Source organism: Pleurodeles waltl, chromosome 11 (genome assembly GCF_031143425.1).
Source record: "Pleurodeles waltl isolate 20211129_DDA chromosome 11, aPleWal1.hap1.20221129, whole genome shotgun sequence".
NCBI classification, from domain to species: domain Eukaryota; kingdom Metazoa; phylum Chordata; class Amphibia; order Caudata; family Salamandridae; genus Pleurodeles; species Pleurodeles waltl.
In genome coordinates this window covers 968,854,351-968,876,035 of record NC_090450.1, presented here as the reverse complement: position 1 = coordinate 968,876,035, position 21,685 = coordinate 968,854,351, and the positions used below count along the sequence as shown (strand labels likewise).

Here is a 21,685-nt window from a genome sequence, read left to right as displayed (position 1 = left end):
CAGTTTTTCAAGCACTAAAAGCTTTCCAACCAATAATAGTTCACAAATACATTCTCGTCAAAACAGACAACATGACAACAATGTATTATCTAAACAAGCAGGGGGGGACGCACTCCACGCAGTTAAGCCTGCTAGCACAAAAGATTTGGCGTTGGGCAATTCACAACCAAATTCGCCTAATAGCACAATTTATACCAGGGATCCAAAATCAACTCGCAGACAATCTCTCTCGAGATCACCAACAGGTCCACGAATGGGAAATTCACCCCCAAATTCTGAACACTTATTTCAAACTCTGGGGAACACCTCAGATAGACTTGTTTGCGACAAGGGAGAACGCAAAATGCCAAAACTTCGCATCCAGATACCCACACGAACAATCCCAAGGCAATGCCCTATGGATGAACTGGTCAGGGATATTTGCTTACGCTTTTCCTCCTCTCCCTCTCCTTCCTTACCTGGTAAACAAACTCAGTCAAAGCAAACTCAAACTCATATTGATAGCACCAACTTGGGCAAGGCAACCCTGGTACACAACGCTGCTAGACCTATCAGTGGTACCCTGCATCAAATTGCCCAACAGGCCAGATCTGTTGACACAGCACAACCAAAAGATCAGACACCCAGATCCAGCATCGCTGAATCTAGCAATCTGGCTCCTGAAATCCTAGAATTCGGGCACTTACAACTTACCCAAGAATGTATGGAAGTCATAAAACAAGCCAGAAGGCCATCCACCAGGCACTGCTATGCAAGTAAATGGAAGAGGTTTGTTTGCTACTGCCATATTAATCAAATACAACCATTACACACAACTCCAGAACATGTAGTGGGTTACTTGCTTCACTTACAAAAATCTAACCTGGCTTTCTCTTCCATTAAAATACACCTTGCAGCAATATCTGCATACCTGCAGACTACCTATTCAACTTCCCTATATAAGATACCAGTCATTAAAGCATTCATGGAGGGCCTTAGGAGAATTATACCACCAAGAACACCACCTGTTCCTTCATGGAACCTAAATGTTGTCCTAACTAGACTTATGGGTCCACCTTTTGAACCCATGCACTCCTGCGACATACAGTTCCTAACCTGGAAGGTGGCATTTCTCATCGCCATTACTTCCCTAAGAAGAGTAAGCGAGATTCAGGCGTTTACAATACAGGAACCTTTTATACAACTACACAAAAATAAAGTCGTCCTAAGGACCAATCCTAAATTTTTGCCAAAGGTTATTTCACCGTTCCATCTAAATCAAACAGTGGAACTTCCAGTGTTTTTTCCACAGCCAGATACCGTAGCTGAAAGGGCACTACATACATTAGATGTCAAAAGAGCATTGATGTATTACATTGACAGAACAAAAAACATCAGAAAGACTAAACAACTATTTATTGCATTTCAAAAACCTCATGCAGGAAACCCAATATCAAAACAAGGTATAGCCAGATGGATAGTTAAATGCATCCAAATCTGCTACCTTAAAGCTAAACGACAGCTGCCCATTACACCAAGGGCACACTCAACCAGAAAGAAAGGTGCTACCATGGCCTTTCTAGGAAACATCCCAATGCAAGAAATATGTAAGGCAGCCACATGGTCTACGCCTCACACATTCACCAAGCACTACTGTGTAGACGTGTTATCCGCACAACAAGCCACAGTAGGTCAAGCCGTATTAAGAACATTATTTCAGACTACTTCCACTCCTACAGGCTGATCCACCGCTTTTGGGGAAATAACTGCTTACTAGTCTATGCAGAACATGCGTATCTACAGCGACAGATGCCATCGAACTGAAAATGTCACTTACCCAGTGTACATCTGTTCGTGGCATCAGTCGCAGTAGATTCGCATGTGCCCACCCGCCTCCCCGGGAGCCTGTAGCAGTTTGGAAGTTACCTTCAATTATTTATATATGTATCATCTCAACCTTAAATAAGTGCATACTTAGTCACTCCATTGCATGGGCACTATTACTACAATTCAACTCCTACCTCACCCTCTGCGGGGAAAAACAATCGAAGATGGAGTCGACGCCCATGCGCAATGGAGACAAAAGGAGGAGTCACTCGGTCCCGTGACTCGAAAGACTTCTTCGAACAAAAACAACTTGTAACACTCCGGCCCAACACCAGATGGCGAGCTATTGCAGAACATGCGAATCTACTGCGACTGATGCCACGAACAGATGTACACTGGGTAAGTGACATTTTCATTTGATTACATGTAGAGGTCCCCAGTGATCCACGTTGATCAGAGCAGGGACAGCTTATCAGCCAAAGGTTGAGACAAAGAAAGGATCACTTCAAAAGAGCATGGAAACCCACAGGTCTCCTAGTAGAGAGCTCCTATTTCGCCCTGGCTGGACATCATTATTCAGGTTGAGAAGTGAACCCCGTGGTAAAACATGCCACCTCGATGGGTGAGGGTCCAGCGTTCATAACTAGAGAAAACTGTCTTAGCTGCACATCACTACGTAGCCTAAATCAATGTGAATAAACGTATTCAAGGAATCTTGTGTCTGTCATACTTTGTCATTCTGAGTAAATTAATAGGACGAGTGCATGATATACCAATTATGAAATAATCCTCTCAGTCTTACTTTGTTTTGTATTTGCTTTGCTTGATCTTTCTGGCTTTGCTGGATATCTGTTTTTTTGCTTACAACGTGCACGAATCTTAGTGTCTGTATAGTGAAGTATTGTCTTAGAGTTATGGAAACATTTATTTTTTCAAGAAACTGGTGAGGTGGCCACTAAATCATCGCAGACTCTTTTAGTGTTTGTGGTCAGGTACATTTCCAATGGAAGTAGGATGTTGCAGTAGCTTGCTGTTACTAGTACTTTGGTTTCAAGGAATATAGTAGCAGTTTGCAGTTATTATATCATCATGCACATAAGCATTGACTCTTGAGATCTTTCATGGCTGCAGTGTCCATCCTGAGATCATGAGAACGTTCATAATGATTCCATTCTGATCATGTATTTTTAAGTGAATATGAACTGTGCCTTTCCCGGGGGAGAATTTCTGATTTTAGTCCTGAGATTCAGCATGTATCCAGCTTCCTCATAAGTTTGTCTCCTTTAAACAGATTGTGGTGCTGTTAGTTGTACAGGCATCATGTGACCCTCAACCTGTCCATTTCTTCCCTGTCTCTCCAACAGGTTGCCAACGTGGAGCTGTATTACAGAGCCCTGCAGTACTACCTCGACTTTAAACCACTCCTCATCAATGACTTGCTGATGGTGTTATCGCCTAGACTAGACCACACTAGGACTGTCAGCTACTTCTCCAAGGTAAGCATTCAATACTGAACCTTTTAACATCCCACAAAGTTATGAATGGTGTGGCCATTTTAATGTACAAACAGGAATATCATTGATGTCCGTTACATCTGCTAGGGAAGGCATGCTCGTACTTTAGTTCTTTGAGAAGTACTTTGCCAGCAACCTTCTGATCTTATTAAAGAAATGACAGGCAACCAGAGATATAATTATTTAATTTGAATTGCGAGAAATAAATGAATAGAAAGCCCTGTTCTCTGCTTGAGGTACTCTTGACGGTGCAGATGTCCAATTGCCATGTTTCTAACCACACATGTAGAGTGGGCTTTGAGTCTACCCCATTTAGCCTTTGGCTTACTTGAACCTGCATTTTCAGATATTGGCCTGAGACCTTGTTATTCAAGGCTTGCCTCTACCCAGTGGAATATCCATTGCAACTAGTTACCTGGGTATATTCTTCCACCTCCATTCAGGTACTTTCATTGAACTACATGAGTGACTACAACTATTGCCCATCCGTCTACTCCTGTTGGCCTCTTGTTATGTGATCTAATGTGCTAACACTCCAAGAACAGGATTTTTTTGCATTTGTTGCCCTAAGGTATGTGACTGCCCAGACGTGGGTTTTGTGCTCACTATGCCACCAGATTTGTTAGTCTGGCTGATGATTGGTGATACCCAAAACCGGTCCCAGGATACTTGTTTCTGGTCCAGGGAGGACCTGGCCTGGCAGTTCGGGCTGAACTGTTCCTATTGGGAGCAGGGTCAAGACTGATTTGCATTTGGCTGGGTTCAAACTAGAATGGCATGGTGAGCAAACAGAACAATACATTAAACCCGGATCTGTGACAGAGGAGTGAATGTTTGATTTGTTCTGCATTCCGTTCCTCTGTTCTTTTTGCATTTGTCATCCTTAGTGGGAAGGGTATGCCCAGACGTGGGTCCCGTGCTTGGTATGCCACCAGATTCAAGCTAGCCCGGCTGCTCAGGGGTGATACCCCAAAACTGGTCCCAGGATGCTTGTTTCTGGTCCAGGGAGGACCTGGCCTGGCAGTTCAGGCTGGACTGTTCCCCTGGGAGCAGGTTCAATACTGATTTGCATATGGCTGGTTCCAAACTGGCGTGGCTGGGGAGCAGAAAAAAAACGGTGGATTCAACACAGATCTGGAAGTTAATGTTTTATTTGTACCGCATTCCGTCCATCATCTTTTCTTTTTGTTAATGTGCTAATGTGTCAAGTGTATTTATTTTGAACTGAGATTTCTTAGCTTTACTAATGCTTGTTTTATTTTTTTTTAATAAAAAACGTTTTCACTCATTGCAAAGATTACAAAAGTAGAGTTGTGGAATAAGGTTTGCATGCTGTGCTATCATGGATGTTTAGCTTGCTGTTTCCAATAACTCTAGTGTGTTTCCTACCTTTGGACAACACATACCTTTTTTTAATGAAGTTACTCCTATTTCTGACTGACTAGGTGGACCAGTTGCCGCTTGTGAAACCATATTTGCGTTCGGTGCAGAACCACAACAACAAAGGTGTCAATGAGGCCTTGAACAATCTGCTGACAGAGGAGGAGGATTATCAGGTGAGGAGAGGTGCAGGGTGCAACCATTATTGCAATATGAGATATGGCAGGCAACATAGACTTGTCACAGGCCCTATGTGATAAACTAAATAAAGCCTGGTGTCCAAAGCCTTTATGCCCAGCAGTCACGGTCTAGGCTGATTACACTGTGTAGGATAACCCTCCCACCTGAAGCAGACATGGAATGCGTTCCTTGTTTCCCTTTTATCAGAGTCTTAACGTTCAGCAGCCTAGCACCAAATCTGCACAGATGTGAACTTCCAGATGCCCTCTGCATCCAGTGAGGCTTGAATGGCACTTGAACAGTACATTTTCCATGCATGACTTGTGTGTTAGCTCTTCTTATCCTGCTACCCTGGTGGTCAAACGCTTGCCCCCTTCATCAGAAACTATCATTACATTCACATTCCGAAGCACCAGTGCGGTCTAAGGACCCCCACAGCCATGTTTTAAAATACCATTGTCTGCTTATTCAGAAATCATTTGTTTTACATTTTAGATTGTATTTTTCAATCAAGACATACATCAGTTCACTTGCTACATTTGGATACTTATGGCAGCTCTCTGGAATCCAATCAGTTAAACTCTAAACTAGGCTGTCTACTTTGTATGTTGCCATTTACAAGTGGAATATTTGAGGCATTTCAGCATTGTAGTGCCCCTTTTTGTATGGACAAGGTATTACTTTGTGGAACAAACTAGAGGTGGTTGTTACAGTGGGTGTCTCTCTACCTATAATCCATAAAAGATGTGATGGTGTGCTTGACTTTTTCAGGGTCTTCGGGCTTCCATTGATGCCTACGATAACTTCGACAACATTAGCCTGGCACAGCGCCTGGAGAAGCACGAGCTGATAGAGTTCAGACGAATTGCAGCCTATTTGTACAAAGGCAACAACCGCTGGAAACAGAGTGTCGAGCTTTGCAAGAAAGACCGTCTTTACAAGGCAAGTTCCGTCATGGGGCATTATCCACATTACTGCCAGCAATATATGTGTACCTTGAGTGATTTCTCATACATGATAGCTTCTCCAGAGGTATTTGCAACAATTAACAGCTGCAAATATTTACAGAAATTGTCTCTTTTTTTGGAGCAAGCATTATCCAAGTCTGCGGTTTCCTTGGACCTGTTGTCAGGTGAACCGACTTTACTGGTTTTCAGTTCTCTTTCAGCTCTCGTGATATACAGCTCTTAGAAAGCCCCCCCCCCCCTCCACCTTAATAGCATCATCTCTGTGGTAACAGGATACATCCCACAGCTATGTGCATAGGAAAATACATAATGCCAACCCTTTGTAACCCCCCAGCATACTGCCTAGCTGAGCTCTGCATCTCTAGTTCTTAATTCTCTTGCAACTTGAACCTACTCAGATTATGCCTCTGTCCTGCCATTTTAGAGCGTAGTCTAGTGCAGCGTCAAACTATTCTTTGTTTTCCACAACACATCTCCAAATCTAGTGTCTGAATTCCAAGAGGTCCACGTCAAGTACTTTGGACCCATGAATCCTCTTGTCTTGTTTATTTTGTTCACATAACACACATTGTTACGTTGTTCTTTAAAATCAGCTTCTTCTCATGAGTGTGTTTCAGTGCAGGCCTGTGTTTTTTACTCTTTGGCAGGAAAGGCTATGGAAGAAGCTATATACAGAGCTACCCTCCCTTTAAAACATTGTTCAGCTGGTTACAGTATATTAAGAAAACTTATTTTGTGGACTAACAGAAAGAGATCAGGGAGTTTTGCACTGTGAACCTGTTCTGGGTTCACATGTTTTGCACTATTTATTACCTAGGAGATGGGTTCAGGAATTCTTTAAAAACAAAAAGGTGGTTTTCTGTTTGGCATCAATCATAGTTCGAGCTAGTATTACATAAGCTGTAAGCTTGCAGTTCCCCACTACATCATCTTTGGACTTTGTTTGCTGTAAGTTCAGAAGCAAGCAAATGTGTTGCTGATGTTTTTTTTAATTATTTGGGTTTTTACCAAAAACTGAGGTTTTGTTTGTACTTTAGAAGGGAGTTGTAAGATTGAGCTCGAATGGGACATCAAATTCAGCATCAACTGAGGAAATAGATTGGTTTTCTTGAGGTGATGGACCATACTCAAGTTCAAAGAATGTCTGTTTGCTCACATAGGTTTGCTCACATAGGTTTGCTCACATAGGTTTGCTCACATAGGTTTGCTCACATAGGTTTGCTCACATAGGTTTGCTCACATAGGTTTGCTCACATAGGTTTGCTCACATAGGTTTGCTCACATAGGTTTGCTCACATAGGTTTGCTCACATAGGTTTGCTCACATAGGTTTGCTCACATAGGTTTGCTCACATAGGTTTGCTCACATAGGTTTTGTAAAGAAATGGCTCCCTGGTGCAGTTACCCCCCACTTTTTGCCTGATACTGATGCTGACTTGACTGAGAAGTGTGCTGGGACCCTGCTAACAGGCCCCAGCACCAGTGTTCTTTCACCTAAAATGTACCATTGTCTCCACAATTGGCACAACCCTGGCCTCCAGGTAAGTCCCTTGTAACTGGTACCCCTGGTACCAAGGGCCCTGATGCCAGGAAGGTCTCTAAGGGCTGCAGCATGTCTTATGCCACCCTAGGGACCCCTCACTCAGCACACACACACTGCTTGCCAGCTTGTGTGTGCTGGTGAGGACAAAACAAGTAAGTCGACATGGCACTCCCCTCAGGGTGCCATGCCAACCTCACACTGCCTGTGGCATAGGTAAGTCACCCCTCTAGCAGGCCTTACAGCCCCAAGGCAGGGTGCACTATACCACAGGTGAGGGCATATGTGCATGAGCACTATGCCCCTACACTGTCTAAGCAAAACCTTAGACATTGTAAGTGCAGGGTAGCCATAAGAGAATATGGTCTGGGAGTCTGTCAAAAACGAACTCCACAGCTCCATAATGGCTACACTGAATACTGGGAAGTTTGGTACCAAACTTCTCAGAATAATAAACCCACACTGATGCCAGTGTTGGATTTATTAAACAATGCACACAGAGGGCATCTTAGAGATGCCCCCTGTATTTTACCCAATTGTTCAGTGCAGGACTGACTGGTCTGTGCCAGCCTGCTGCTGAGAGACGAGTTTCTGACCCCATGCGGTGAGAGCCTTTGTGCTCTCTGAGGACAGAAACAAAGCCTGCTCTGGGTGGAGGTGCTTCACACCTCCCCCCTGCAGGAACTGTAACACCTAGCAGTGAGCTTCAAAGGCTCAAGCTTCTTGTTACAATGCCCCAGGGCACTCCAGCTAGTGGAGATGCCCGCCCCCTGGACCCAGCCCCCACTTTTGGCGGCAAGTCCAGGAGAGATAATGAGAAAAACAAGGAGGAGTCACTGGCCAGTCAGGACAGCCCCTAAGGTGTCCTGAGCTGAGGTGACTCTGACTTTTAGAAATCCTCCATCTTGTAGAAGGAGGATTCCCCCAATAGGGATAGGAATGTGACCCCCTCCCCTTGGGAGGAGGCACAAAGAGGGTGTACCCACCCTCAGGGCTAGTAGCCATTGGCTACTAACCCCCCAGACCTAAACACGCCCTTAAATTTAGTATTTAAGGGCTTCCCTGAACCTAAGAATTTAGATTCCTGCAACTTACCGAAGAAGAAGACTGCTGAGCTGAAAAACCCCTGCAGAAGAAGAAAGAAGACACCAACTGCTTTGGCCCCAGTCCTACCGGCCTGTCTCCTGCCTTCTAAAGAAACCTGCTCCAGCGACGCTTTCTCCAGGACCAGCGACCTCTGAATCCTCAGAGGACTGCCCTGCTTCAAGAGGACAAGAAACTCCCGAGGACAGCGGACCTGCTCCAAAAAGACTTCAACTTTGTTTCAGAGGAGCAGATTTAAAGATCCCCGCTAGAAGCGTGAGACTTGCAACACTGCACCCGGCGACCCCGACTCGACTGGTGGAGAAACAACACCTCAGGGAGGACCCTCCGGCGACTCCGAGACTGTGAGTAACCAAAGTTGTCCCCCCTGAGCCCCCCCAGCGACGCCTGCAGAGGGAATCCCGAGGCTCCCACTGACCGCGACTGCCTGACTCTAAAATCCCGACGGCTGGAAAAGACCCTGCACCCGCAGCCCCCAGCACCTGAAGGATCGGAACTTCAGTGCAGGAGTGACCCCCAGGAGGCCCTCTCCCTTGCCCAGGTGGTGGCTACCCCGAGGAGCCCCCCCTCTTGCCTGCCTGCACCGCTGAAGAGATCCCTTGGTCTCTCATTGAAAACCATTGAAAACCCGACGCGTATTTGCACACTGCACCCGGCCGCCCCCGCGCTGCTGAGGGTGTACTTTTTGTGCTGACTTGTGTCCCCCCGGTGCCCTACAAAACCCCCCTGGTCTGCCCTCCGAAGACGCGGGTACTTACCTGCTGGCAGACCGGAACCGGGGCACCCCCTTCTCTCCATTGAAGCCTATGTGTTTTGGGCATCTCTTTGACCTCTGCATCTGACCGGCCCTGAGCTGCTGGTGTGGTAACTTTGGGGTTGCTCTGAACCCCCAACGGTGGGCTACCTTGGACCCAAACCTGAGACTTGTAAGTGATTTACTTACCTGCCAAAACTAACAAAAACTTACCTCCCCCAGGAACTGTGAAAATTGCACTGTGTCCACTTTTAAAACAGCTATTTGTGTTTTATATGAAAAGTATATATGCTACTGTAATTATTCAAAGTTCCTAAAGTACTTACCTGCAATACCTTTCAAATGAGATATTACATGTAGAATTTGAACCTGTGGTTCTTAAAATAAACTAAGAAAATATATTTTTCTAAAACAAAACCTATTGGCTGGATTTGTCTCTGAGTGTGTGTTCCTCATTTATTGCCTGTGTGTATGTACAGCAAATGCTTAACACTACTCCTTTGATAAGCCTACTGCTCGACCACACTACCACAAAATAGAGCATTAGTATTATCTCTTTTTGCCACTATCTTACCTCTAATGGGAACCCTTGGACTCTGTGCATACTATTCCTTACTTTGAAATAGTGCATACAGAGCCAACTTCCTACAGGTTTGCGCACATAGGTTTGCGCACATAGGTTTGCGCACATAGGTTTGCGCACATCTGTTTAGATTTTTAGGAGACTGTGGAGGACCATTCAGGTTCTGCTAATAGTGCTACAGAAATTAGCATTTAAAATATGCACACTTTATGTCAATTGTTTTCCGCTAGATCCTAAGATTGAAAAATGTAACTCCTGTTCAAAAACTAAAGGAAAAAGCCCTGAAAATTGAGAAACCATAAGCCATGGGTAGGTTCACCATGTTTTGACTCAAAAATTAACCTAGTAATGTAACAGAGAGAGCCCACTGTGCTGGAGAAGGGCATTGTGCTGTGGGATCTTACAGATTCAGTATGTAAGAGGCCCAATTTCACTATTTTAGGCGATTTCAACATCCATGCTGAAAACCTAGACGGCTTCTTGGTGACATGGATGCTCTGGGTCCAGAGCAATTGGTGCGACGCCCCACTCATGATAAAGGGCACACCATCGACCTAGCTTTTAGCATTTTATTAGCTTTAACTTCTAAACCCCCTCTTCCTTTGGCTTGGTCAAATCACTTTCTAATTTCTTTGGAATTAGCCATTACCACCTCAAGGGGTTGCTTACAGCCAACTGTGCAGTCCAGCAGGCGCTGGCACAAGCTTAGTACCAATGACTGGATTGGAGTGCTGGAAAGCCGCAAACCCTTTTGCTTTAACAGTACGGTTATCGAAGCTGAGGCATTTAACGATTGCATTACTGACAGCTTAGATAGATTACTCCCTTATAGGGCAAAAACCAGGAGTCGCCGGAAAGCTGGTTCTCAGTGGTTCACCCCTCACCTGAATCTTCTTAAAAGAAAGTGTAGAGGCTTAGAGAGAAGGTGAAGAAAATCATACGACCTGGCGGACAGGGATGCATATAGGATAGCGATCAGACACTATCACGCAGAGATAAAATCAGCACAGAGTATATACTATGCTGACAGAAGCGGTCTTTCAGGTGTTGAAAGAAATTATTCAGGTTCCTTTAGAGGAGGACCCACTGTAGCTTCGGTAGAGCACAGCAATAAGCTGGCTGTGTTCTTCCAACAAAAAATTATCTATATATATTCGAACCTTCCTACCTGTAAGGCTAGGTCGGAAGGTCGGGATATTTCCACCAACAATGGTACTGCCACTATCTCTCAGTTCATCCCACTATCAGAGGAGCAGGTTGCCTCGCTTCTTATCGCTCTCAAATCAGGATCTCCACTGGACCCAGCTCCCCCTCAGATATCAATTCGGGGGGCCTCAGTTATTGTTCCGGCCCTGACGGAACTACTGAACGTGTCATTATTCAGTGGTTCAGTACCCGGTCAGTGGAAACACGCGATAGTCAACCCACTGTTAAAGAAACCTACCTTGGATGCCGCTGCACTCAAGAATTACAGACCCATATCATTATTACCCACTCCGGCCAAAATATTAGATAAGCATATTAACACTCAACTTTCTACCTTTTTGGAGGAAAATAACTGCCTTCACCCTACTCAGATGGGCTTTAGACCCCGTCATAGTACTGAGATAGCCCTGATCGCAGTAATGGAAGAGGCTAGGAAGCGCATGGACCTGGGCCAGATGACGGCGGTGATACTGCTTGATCTGAGTGCGGCCTTTGACACCGTAGATCACCAGGTGTTGGGTCAAAGGATGAAGGAAATTGGAATTGAGGGTCTAACTCTCTCTTGGCTTACCTCTTTTTTTAGAGGGTAGATCATTCCAGGTCCTTGACCGATCCTACTTTTCGGATAGACTCCACTATAGGTGCGGAGTGCCACAGGGTTCATCGCTCAGCCCCACGCTGTTTAATATATATATATATGGCCCCTCTGGCCGAGCTGGTGGAATCCTTTGGACTATCACTGGTTTCTTATGCAGATGACACCCAATTGGTGGTCTCTTTCTCATCGAACTTTGCCTTGGAGAACTCTTCATTGTCCTCCTGCTTACAAGCAGTCTCAAGATGGATGACGGATAGTAGGCTTCCACTTAACAGTGATAAAACAGAGATAATGATCTTGGGCCATTACTCTGGACCAGGCAAGCTTATTACAATGCCAAGCGCCCTGATAGAATTGCCCCCGCCACCCCCCAAAGAAATATATTAATAGTCTAGGAATTTGGCTAGATCCCCTACTTATGCTCAAACAGCATGCTAGGAACATCTCTGCCACCTGCTTTGGATTTTTGAGACTCTTGAGTAAGGTCTTTGTCATACTTCCATCTTTGGCAAAAAGGCTCATTCAGCATGCTAGGAACATCTCTGCCACCTGCTTTGGATTATTGAGACTCTTGAGTAAGGTCTTTGTCATACTTCCATCTTTGGCAAAAAGGCTCATTATTCAGGCGATTATTCTCTCCTGTCTTGATTACGGCAATGGTCTCTCCCACTTATGTGAAAAAGAAATTGCGGCGGCCCACTTTCTGTTAGACATTCCCAGACATTCTTCTGTAAAATCAGCATTAGTCTTTCTGCATTGGCTACCAGTGGAACAGCGCATAAAGTTTAAGGCTTTGTGCTGTATTCATAGGTCGCTGCACAACAGAGGTCCTCCTCTCTTAAAGAGCCTTGCAGTCTTTTATAAGCCTAACAGAGACCTCGGGTCGGCATCGGCAGCCTTTGCCACCCTACCTAGAGTTAAAAAGGTAAGATGGGGTGGTGCTACGATGGCTTAGCGAGGAGCCAAACTGTGGAACTCCCTCCCCCCTAGACTTTGACTGATAAGTCACGAATACAATTTTCGAAAAGCACTGAAAACTTGGCTGTTCTAGAATGGGCTGTCCTTCCTCCTAGTTTAGGTGTCGATCCGTTAGCGCTGGGAGGGCTTCGGGTAGCCATGCCCTCTGTAAGTTTAATAACTTAAGATAACATAACACAGCAGGTGCGGAAAACGGAGGCCGTGGTATGCAGAGGAGTGTCAGCTACTTTATACTTGACCACATCAAAATATGTGAAGGCTGTCTATTTTGCTTGACTGTAATAAAAGATAAAGGATTGAGATTGCAGATTTATATGTTCTTTGACACGCCATGACAGTCATAGCTTGGCCACTGACTGCTTGAAAGATCTGTTAAGTAGCAATACCAGTTATGGGAAAAATAGAAATGCAATTAAAACATTATTTGAAAAGTATCCTGGGAACTCTGATTGGAAAGATATAATTTTAGGTACTCGAGTGCATGTAAATAGGTTTACATTTAGGAAACTGCAGATAAGCACTTTAAAGCTACTAAAGACACTATTTTTTTTCAGTGTGGTAAATGAGCACTGGGAGTGTCTGATTATGAATATTATTATAATAATAATCCAAGACTCTGTTGTCAGCTGGGCTATTGTTCCATATTGGTGCTTTTTAGAATTGTTATAATCTAAATATTTGTCACTGCCAATGTCAATGGTGCCTGCCACATAATTTAGCTTATGCAGTATTTTTCTGTCCTTCAGGATTGTAAGCGCTCAATACTTAAAATCTGTTACAAAAGAAGTGGGAATCCATTTGAGAATTTATTGGTTTTTAGAATCAAATTAAATTGCAATAACAGTAGCTTTATTTTCTTAATGCAATCAGTACATGAACTTGGTTGAGGCAGTTACTTTAATTACTCCCAATATTGGAACTTTCAGAGTCACATGCTTGAATCTTTCCCAGTCATCGAGATGGGAGTCCCTGGTATCTTAGAAAAGTAATGGCTTAATAGACACATACATTGTAGGCCTTAGACCTTTATTTTAGTATCGCATCACAGTCATTTTTAAAAAAAGGACCAAACGTTAGAGTCAGTCGATCAGGTCACGCCACCCTTTAGAACCATCCTGAGAGAAGCTGATTTTCCTCAGATTTTCCACTGCACGTCGTGCAAAGGAGTCTCTTCTGAGCTCTGCTCAGTTTTCTTCCAGTCACAGCTGCTTCAGAAGCATTGTTTCCTCATTTTAATTCTTCTATTTCATAGGAAACCATTTTCCACAACTTGGTGCTTCAACCTGACAACCAATATGTCAGAGACAGCAAAAAAGGGGCTGTATAGACCAGATGCAAGAAGCAGAGGCTGCATATAGCGGATCCTCACAAGGGTTGTATATATTGTCTCTATCCAGAACACAAGACTAGAGACTGTAAGGTATGTCGCACAGTTTCTACTAAAACTTTAAAAGACAGTGAGGGAAGGCCAGAGGAAAGTCTGCAAGACAGGTCAAGGACACTTCCTGCAGACAGTGACCGCAACCAGGAGCCGTCTACCACATTTCAGTCCATGGTACCAGGGAGAATTACTGACCACCTACATCAGTAGAGGCAGATAACTACAGAGCAATGGGTCCAAAAACATAGTTCAATTTGGGCACCTTCTAGAATTTATAAAAGATCCCCTCTAAGACAACCTCAACAGATACAAAAACACATATGCTTGCTGAAATTAGAAGTAAAAGGCATGTTGCAAAAAGGAGCAAAAGAGAGGGTCCCCTCCTCCCAAAAGGGAAAAGGTTTCTATTCCCTTTCCTCCTAATCCAAAAGAAGTCACAACAGTGGAGACCAATTCTTGACTTGAGAGAAGTCGACAAATATCTAAAGAAACAACCGCTTTGCATGGTCTCACGCCAAGACATTTTGCAGCTCCTCAACCAGGGAGATTACATGTCCTCCCTAGACCTCCAAGATGTCTATTTTCACATATCCATCCACCCGAGGCACAGAAAATTCCTACTGTTTACGGCAATCATCTTCAATTCCGAGTCTTGCCTTTTGATCTGAAGTCTGCTCTCCGCGTCTTCACCAAATGCCTAGCACCAGTCGCAGCTTATCTCAGGCAACAGAGGCATCAAATCTTTCCTTATCTCGATACTAACTGGTAGAAGCCTCTACTAAACAATCCGCAAGGGTATCCACAACAGCTACTGTGCACCTTTTCAAAGAGCTTAGGACTCGATCTCAGCCAGGACAAATCGGTGCTCCAACCATTATGAAGAATAATCTTCTTGAGAGCCATACTGGGTACCAGTCTCAATATGGCCTACCCCACACTTGAGAGACAGAAAAAAAATCAACCCTTGCGAGACCACTGCAAAAAAAGAATGTAACTTTCAGTTCGTTTTTACAAATCTCTTCTAGGCATGATATCCATCTCATACCGTACTGTCGCCTACTTATGCGTCCTCTTCAGGAAGAAGTGTCTATCCAATGGAAACTGGCAACATGATTGTTCGAGGATATCATTCAAGTAACTCCTTTCATAGTCAAGTTACTCGACTGGTGGATAAACTCTGCAGATATCTCAGTAGGCCTCCCATTCTTGCATCAGACCTCCCCACTAGTCATAACAACGGATGCATCCCTAGACGGTTGGGGAGCTTACCTCAAGGTTAGCGGCAAAGGGCCTCCTTCACATTGAGGCGTTCACATAAATCTTCTCGAGTTAATGGCATTATACCTGGCACTACAAGCCTTCCTCCCCAGGATCCAACATTCTACGGTGCTTGTCAGAACAGACAACATAACAACAATGCACTACATAAACAAACGGGAGAACTCAGTCTCGCCTGCTGTCCCAAAAGGCTCAGCTGACCGGGAGCTGGTGTATCCGCCACACAGTGCACCTGGAGGCAGAACATGTACTAGGACACCAGAATGCCATAGCAGACACCCTAAGCTGAATGAGAACCACTTGTCATGAGTGGGAATCGGACCAGAGAACGCTGGATTCCATCTTTCTCCAGTGGGGCAGACCGAATCTGGATTTCTTTGCAACTACCGAGAACGCCAAATGCCAGTTCTTCACAAGTTGGCATCCCCATCAGAGGTTGTGGGGGGATGCGTTTTCAATTGCATGGTCCAACATATTTGGTTACGCCTTTCCTCCAATCCCTCTCTTTCCAAAGGTGCTTAACAAGATGAAAACCGCGCTCCGTCAGATCATACTGATAGCCCCTGCATGGGCACATCAGCAATGGTACACACAGCTTCTCCTACTGTCAGTACGTCCTTCCATCGGACTCAAGTCAATCCCATCTTTACTTATGATGAGCCAGGGACAAGCTCTACATCCGGATCCCAAACCCCTCAGTCTATCAGCCTGACTTCTGAATTCTAAGAATTTGGTCATCTGAATATTCCAAAGGACTGCAGAAACATACTTGCCAAGGTGCCGGCAAACAGTACTAATAAAAAATACTGCCTGAAGTGGAAGAGGTTCTGCTAATGGTGTGCAACTGCATCCTGTTTCCTCACCGCCAGAAGAGATCCTGCCCTACCTCTTGCATCCAGCACTATCTGGATTAGCACAAGCTCCCATTAAGGTGCACCTTGCAGCCATTTCCCGTTTCAGGAGATCATCACATAAACCGTCTTTGTGCTCTTTCAGGCTAATTAAACTATTTCTCAAGGGATTGTTCAGAGCTTTTCCCCCGTCAGTCCCTCCTCAGACATGCTACCTCAGCATAGTATTGGGACAGTTTATGAAATTGTCTTTGGAGCCCATCCATAGGGCAGATGTAAAGTATCTTACCTAGAAGGTGGCTCTGCATCTCACACTCACGTCTGCACGTAGAGATAGTGAGATTCAGGCTTTTACCACCCAACAACCATTCCTTCAATTCAGAGAAGATAGTCATTTCACGCACTAACCCAAAATACATACTAAGCCTGTTTGCCCCACTACTTCTTCCAAGTGGGGATCCTCAATGGCATTAACTCCCTGCTTTGTCCAAGGGTGTGGCTATCCTTTTAGCCCACCTGTCTCCACATCTTTGTTTCTATCCCAGCTTGCTGGAGGGCAGTGGGGTGCATTTATTTCCCTGCCTTGTCTAAGCATGGAGATGTGTCAGGCCCTGTCCTCTCACACCTTAGCCTTGGATATTAGTGGGTCTGTTGCACCTCAAAATGTTTTGCCACCTCCCTTCTGGCTTGCTCACAGGCTGTGGTTGGGGGGGGACTCATTGCCCTCTCCACCACCTCCCGCACCCCTGCCATGTCCAAGGTTCTGGGGGTGGTAAAATTAGTTTGAAAAAACTCCCTCCTTTTAAAATAGGAACTTTTAGTTCAAATAAAACTAAAAGAATAGAACCACAATCGTTAGTCTACTTAAAGATAAAGGATCTAAAACTATCACAATGCAGTGAGGGACGTCTTGTTACTGTGCTGCGTGATGGAATTGTCTCTATAAGTCAGTCACAGAATTTATACAGGGTACTGTTTACTCTGGGGGGGCTATATTCTTTCAAAAATATTAGCCTTTAATTTGTTACCTGTCTGATCTTGGGAAAGATATTGTGGTCTTATCAACATCATAGAGGGGTTTAGAATCCTCCCATTGATTATTGTTTGTTGGTTTTCCAATCACTTTTATTTGCCTACTTCGTATTTGTGTCTCATTTTGTCAGTCTTGTGCTTGTCCCTGCCATGAAGCCTAGCCCCTTTGCCATCCTTTGTGAATGGCTGGCTTCTATGCTGGCTTCTATGTGTCCACAGCTTGCCTTTCAAGCACTACTTTTTGCTTTTGGGTCAAGCACTCCATGAAACTGCTTGTGTTTTTCACCTGTCTCAGTTGTGTACTTCTCTCCGCCTGCACTCCATGTTCCTCTCTGTTGCCCGTGTGCTCCCCCCGTTGCTCTCACCCTTGTGTATTTCTCCCTGTTGCTTTGTCGTCCTTTTCTTTTTCTTCTCAACTCCTGCCCTCTGTGTTGCTGTCCCAGTGTTGCCTTCCTCCCTTTCACCCGCTTCCTTTGTGTTGCTTCCCCCACACCGGCCCTATGTTGCTCTGCCCCATTCATGCCCTCTGTGTTGCCCCACCTATGCTTCAAAGCAAAAACTCTTTTATACTGCTTTTTTTTTTATTGATCCAACTCAGTAAATAAAAATAAATCAATTGCGTAATTTTGTAGGCACTTGCATGCTTGGGACACATGCCTACAAAACTATGCGACCACTTCATCATAGTGCCTTTTTTAGTTTGTTTTCTTTAGCCTTACTGCACAGCATTGGGGATGCTGTACAGCATGGCTAAACAAACAAAAATTGTAAGGCCAATAGGTACCAGAGGCAGGATCGATTGACTTTGCCAATGTGTGCTACTCAAGTGGTGAGCTTATTGTATATTTCATTTGTTGAAAGATTTATATAAAAAACAAAAGGGAATGGTCTTACAAAGGCCTTTATTTATCTTTATAAAGTATACATGGAAATATTCAGTGTTTAGGAATGTATTAAATATACCCTTGATGGAGATCTGGGGTTAATTGGAAAGTATCTTTAAGTTATGGTTTACACAGACAAACTCATTTCTGTCTTTATTCTATAAGCATTGGTCACCTCCCCAGCCCACTGCTGTCTTACTGAGAGTCCAGAGTGAAGGAATAGGCTAACTCAAGCATGAACTGCAAGACTGAAGGCTGGACATCAGACTGTTCAGTTGGATTGTTGGTGCATGAGGACTCCCTAAGACCACCTCTTCAATTCTTCGCCAGTCAGTAGAGCTTGTTTCCCTTGCCAGAGCCTAACATGGACCTCCACTGTCTTAGATGACAGACCAGGTCAAATGTAGTTCTAAGCTCAGAGGGAGCGGCCCTTTTGACACAATCCTCCTTGTCATCAAGTGAGGCAGACTGGGTGTAATCAGGAGAGCTTTAACCACATCAGTGACTGAGTCCGATCCCTGCCACAGGAGTGGAATCTCCTTCCCCAAAAGGAAACACTTGTCCTGGTTTCATTTTCAAGTTTTTGGTATGCTCTCTGGATGCAGGAAGCTGGAGTGATTCCACCAAGTAACAATGGTGACCTTTGCTCTTTTGTATTAGGCTTTTTAGGGGAACTATTTGATGGTTCTTTTACAGGGTAGTGACACTTTCTGTGTGTTTTGTAGCAGAGAGGTAATTTAGGTTCATTAGTCCAAAAAGTGCACAATTCTTCAGGAAAGCAGTCACTCGATGTATTTGGTGGTACACTATTTAGCAAGATAACCTGATGATTATACATCTTCTGAGGTTACTTCGGCCTTGTTACATCCCCTCCAGGGAGTCCCTGGGAAGCAGTTACATTAAGCCTGTTACCTTTGCAAGCGTTTTTGTTGTGAATACTTTACCAAAATGCACAGTTGAGCTATAGTCACTTTGCTTTCATTATCCTATCCATGCTGTCATTCCTCATTAACTCTTATTGGACTTCAGGATTTTCAAGTTGCTCAGAAGGTATTTGCCTCTTTTCCTCACACAGGTGTAGGTAAGAAGACCATGTAGTATTAGCTAAACCAAACCAAACAAAGAAAATGTTGAGTTCATCCTCTCCCCTTTTCACATATGGAGGGAATGCCCAGCAGACAAGCCCTGCTGCTGGATCATATCTTAACTTTTAATGATATTCCATGCCGCTTCCATGGAACACATCTCCAGTATGTTACGTAGGATACCACTTGGGCATCCTCATTCGCCTTCCCCAGCTTTTGAAAAACCTGTTAGCCTTTTCCATGCTAACAAGCAGGGATAGTCTGCCTTCTGCCTTCATTGTTTGCTATTTTGCAGTCTTCCATTCATTTAGTGATTTAGAGATCTGCATGTGAAATTCAGAATAAACTACTTGCCTGTTGTTTTATCTTTACTCCTAGTCTTAAACACCTGTGTTCACACTGATCCATAGATCAGGTCAGTGTAATAGGTCATCCTGGCTGGTTGTTAAAGATGTAAATGTCTGAGGGCATGCAGGGGCAATTTCTATTACTGTGCGGCTGTTCCCAAAGTGGCGAATGTAGATGGCTTTGAGTTAAGCTTGTAAAGTTTACTATAATCATTAACTTAAACTCCCTTCCTTTCCCAGTATCTACCAGCTGCCCAACCCTCTCCAAGACCGTCTGCACCTTAGACAACTGTATCTTCTTTCTTTTGCACCCTTTTTGACTTACCCAGTGTTACATTGTTTATCATCCTACTAAACAGACAGTTAAATATATATCTCCACACATTGGTCTTCTGCATGCCTTGTATCATCTCTTTTGGGTCTCTTTCCAGGATGCTATGCAGTATGCCGCAGAGTCCAAGGATATGGAGCTTGCGGAGACATTGCTGCAGTGGTTCCTGGAGCAAGGCAAGCAGGAATGCTTTGCAGCATCTCTCTTCACCTGCTATGACTTGCTGCATCCAGACATAGTTCTAGAGCTGGCCTGGAGGCACAACATAATGGACTTTGCCATGCCTTACTTCATCCAGGTGATGCGGGAATACCTGTCGAAGGTAGGTCACTTCAACAGGTGGAGTTCTGGCATGCTGTTGTAACAAAAATTGTGAATGTATTTTTAACAGTGTTGCATTTCTAAGCCTCTTGTCTGGTCCTGATTTTTTTATGTCCTTTTGCAGAACCTCACATATCTATTTTAAAACTGTATTGAATGTGGTATGTCTAAGAAAGCAGAAGAATGTTTTCATTCAGTTTCTTTCTGCACACCACCTATGCAACTTCAGTAATATACAGGGAGTAACCGTAATAAAACATATTAAACATCACTATAGTATACATACAGTGACTTTTTTTATAAACCTACACATTAGCCCAATCAATGCACACAGCTGCCTCTTTCGTACACCAAGTTGTGCAGCCATTGTAACCATTTAACATTTCCAGGACACTGAGATTACAGTTTAAGCATGTCTCCTTCCACTAATGTTTGCTTGTTTCGTGGTTTCTTGAGGTTTTCCTGTTGTTGTTATCTCTGCCTCTTACAGGGGCTATCTTGTCATCCCTTCATCCTCTGCCTTTTTTTGCAGGTAGACGAGCGATTTGTGAAGGTGACTTTTTCCAGGTCTTGTTTCTTTTGATACGTCGGTATGCCGGCGCTAGGGTTCCTTTGCATAAAACTATTTGCTTGAGCAGGTGTTGCTGAGCAAACTAACCCAAGTCTGACTGAAGCCTGGCTCTTAAATGGTGATGCTGATGACTGTGGCTGAGTCAAACCTAACATATATAAGTTTGTGTGTATCCAGTTGCATTTGTTACTTCTGGCAGTGTGCATAGGTACTGCTGAGTGAAACCTAACATTACCTGTCTGGTCATACGTCCAGGACTCCTACATGTTTGTCTTATTGACCTTGATAATGCAGTCTAATTCTCCATCATGGGAGCCTTGATATTTCTATACATTAGAATATTTCCTCTTGTAGGACTGATCACAAAGCACATTTGAAGTGAGTAAGTATGTTAATTATTTTTGCAGAGAAAACGTGGCCATCTTCAGGTGGCATTTTCTGTTAACATTTATTGAAATCCATTCAAAATCACATTCTGACAAGAGAGCCCTAGCACTGTAAAAATCCAAGTTTAAATGCTCTTTAAAAAGTAAAACTGAGCAAGAAACAAACACTCACTCATAAAAGGTCATTTAAAATTCTTCTCATGAAGGCTTCAAGGAGCTTTGCTGTCCCAGAATGCCGAGCTGTGTCAGTCAGTGCATTCATTTTCCCAATCTGTGGAGTTAAGATCTTGTAATCTGGCAGTTTCGTCTTGATTTTATTAGCCAATTGTAGTCTAGTGGAGGGTTTTTACCTATGTATTCCTTTTCTTTCTGTTCAGTTTTGGTGGTATTTTCACTGTATACTGAAGGGCAAGACTTACTGTTGTTGTGAGCTTGCCAGTGGGAAAACTTACCTGCAACCACCTTTCTGTGAATGTTGCCTTTCCTGAGCATGATTGTGGATGGTGAAGGGACTGCGAGAGTAACATATATAGTCATCACTGGGCTTTATTTGTCCTATCAGACTCCTTGGGGTCTAGAACAGGTGCTACTCATGAAAGGAGAATGGA

The 21,685-nt window shown here is 44.0% G+C and overlaps 1 protein-coding gene across 4 annotated transcripts in view; it reads left to right on the top strand.

Moving 5' to 3' along the window:
* Positions 1 to 21,685, top strand: part of LOC138266439 (clathrin heavy chain 1-like) — a 378,407-nt gene that overhangs the window by 274,222 nt on the left and 82,500 nt on the right. For all 4 annotated transcript variants that reach the window (XM_069215209.1, XM_069215208.1, XM_069215207.1 and 1 more), the window contains exons 27-30: positions 3,171 to 3,302; positions 4,766 to 4,876; positions 5,652 to 5,822; positions 19,900 to 20,121. In XM_069215209.1, coding sequence (XP_069071310.1) covers positions 3,171 to 3,302; positions 4,766 to 4,876; positions 5,652 to 5,822; positions 19,900 to 20,121 — 636 coding nt within the window. The remainder of the gene's footprint in view (positions 1 to 3,170; positions 3,303 to 4,765; positions 4,877 to 5,651; positions 5,823 to 19,899; positions 20,122 to 21,685) is intronic.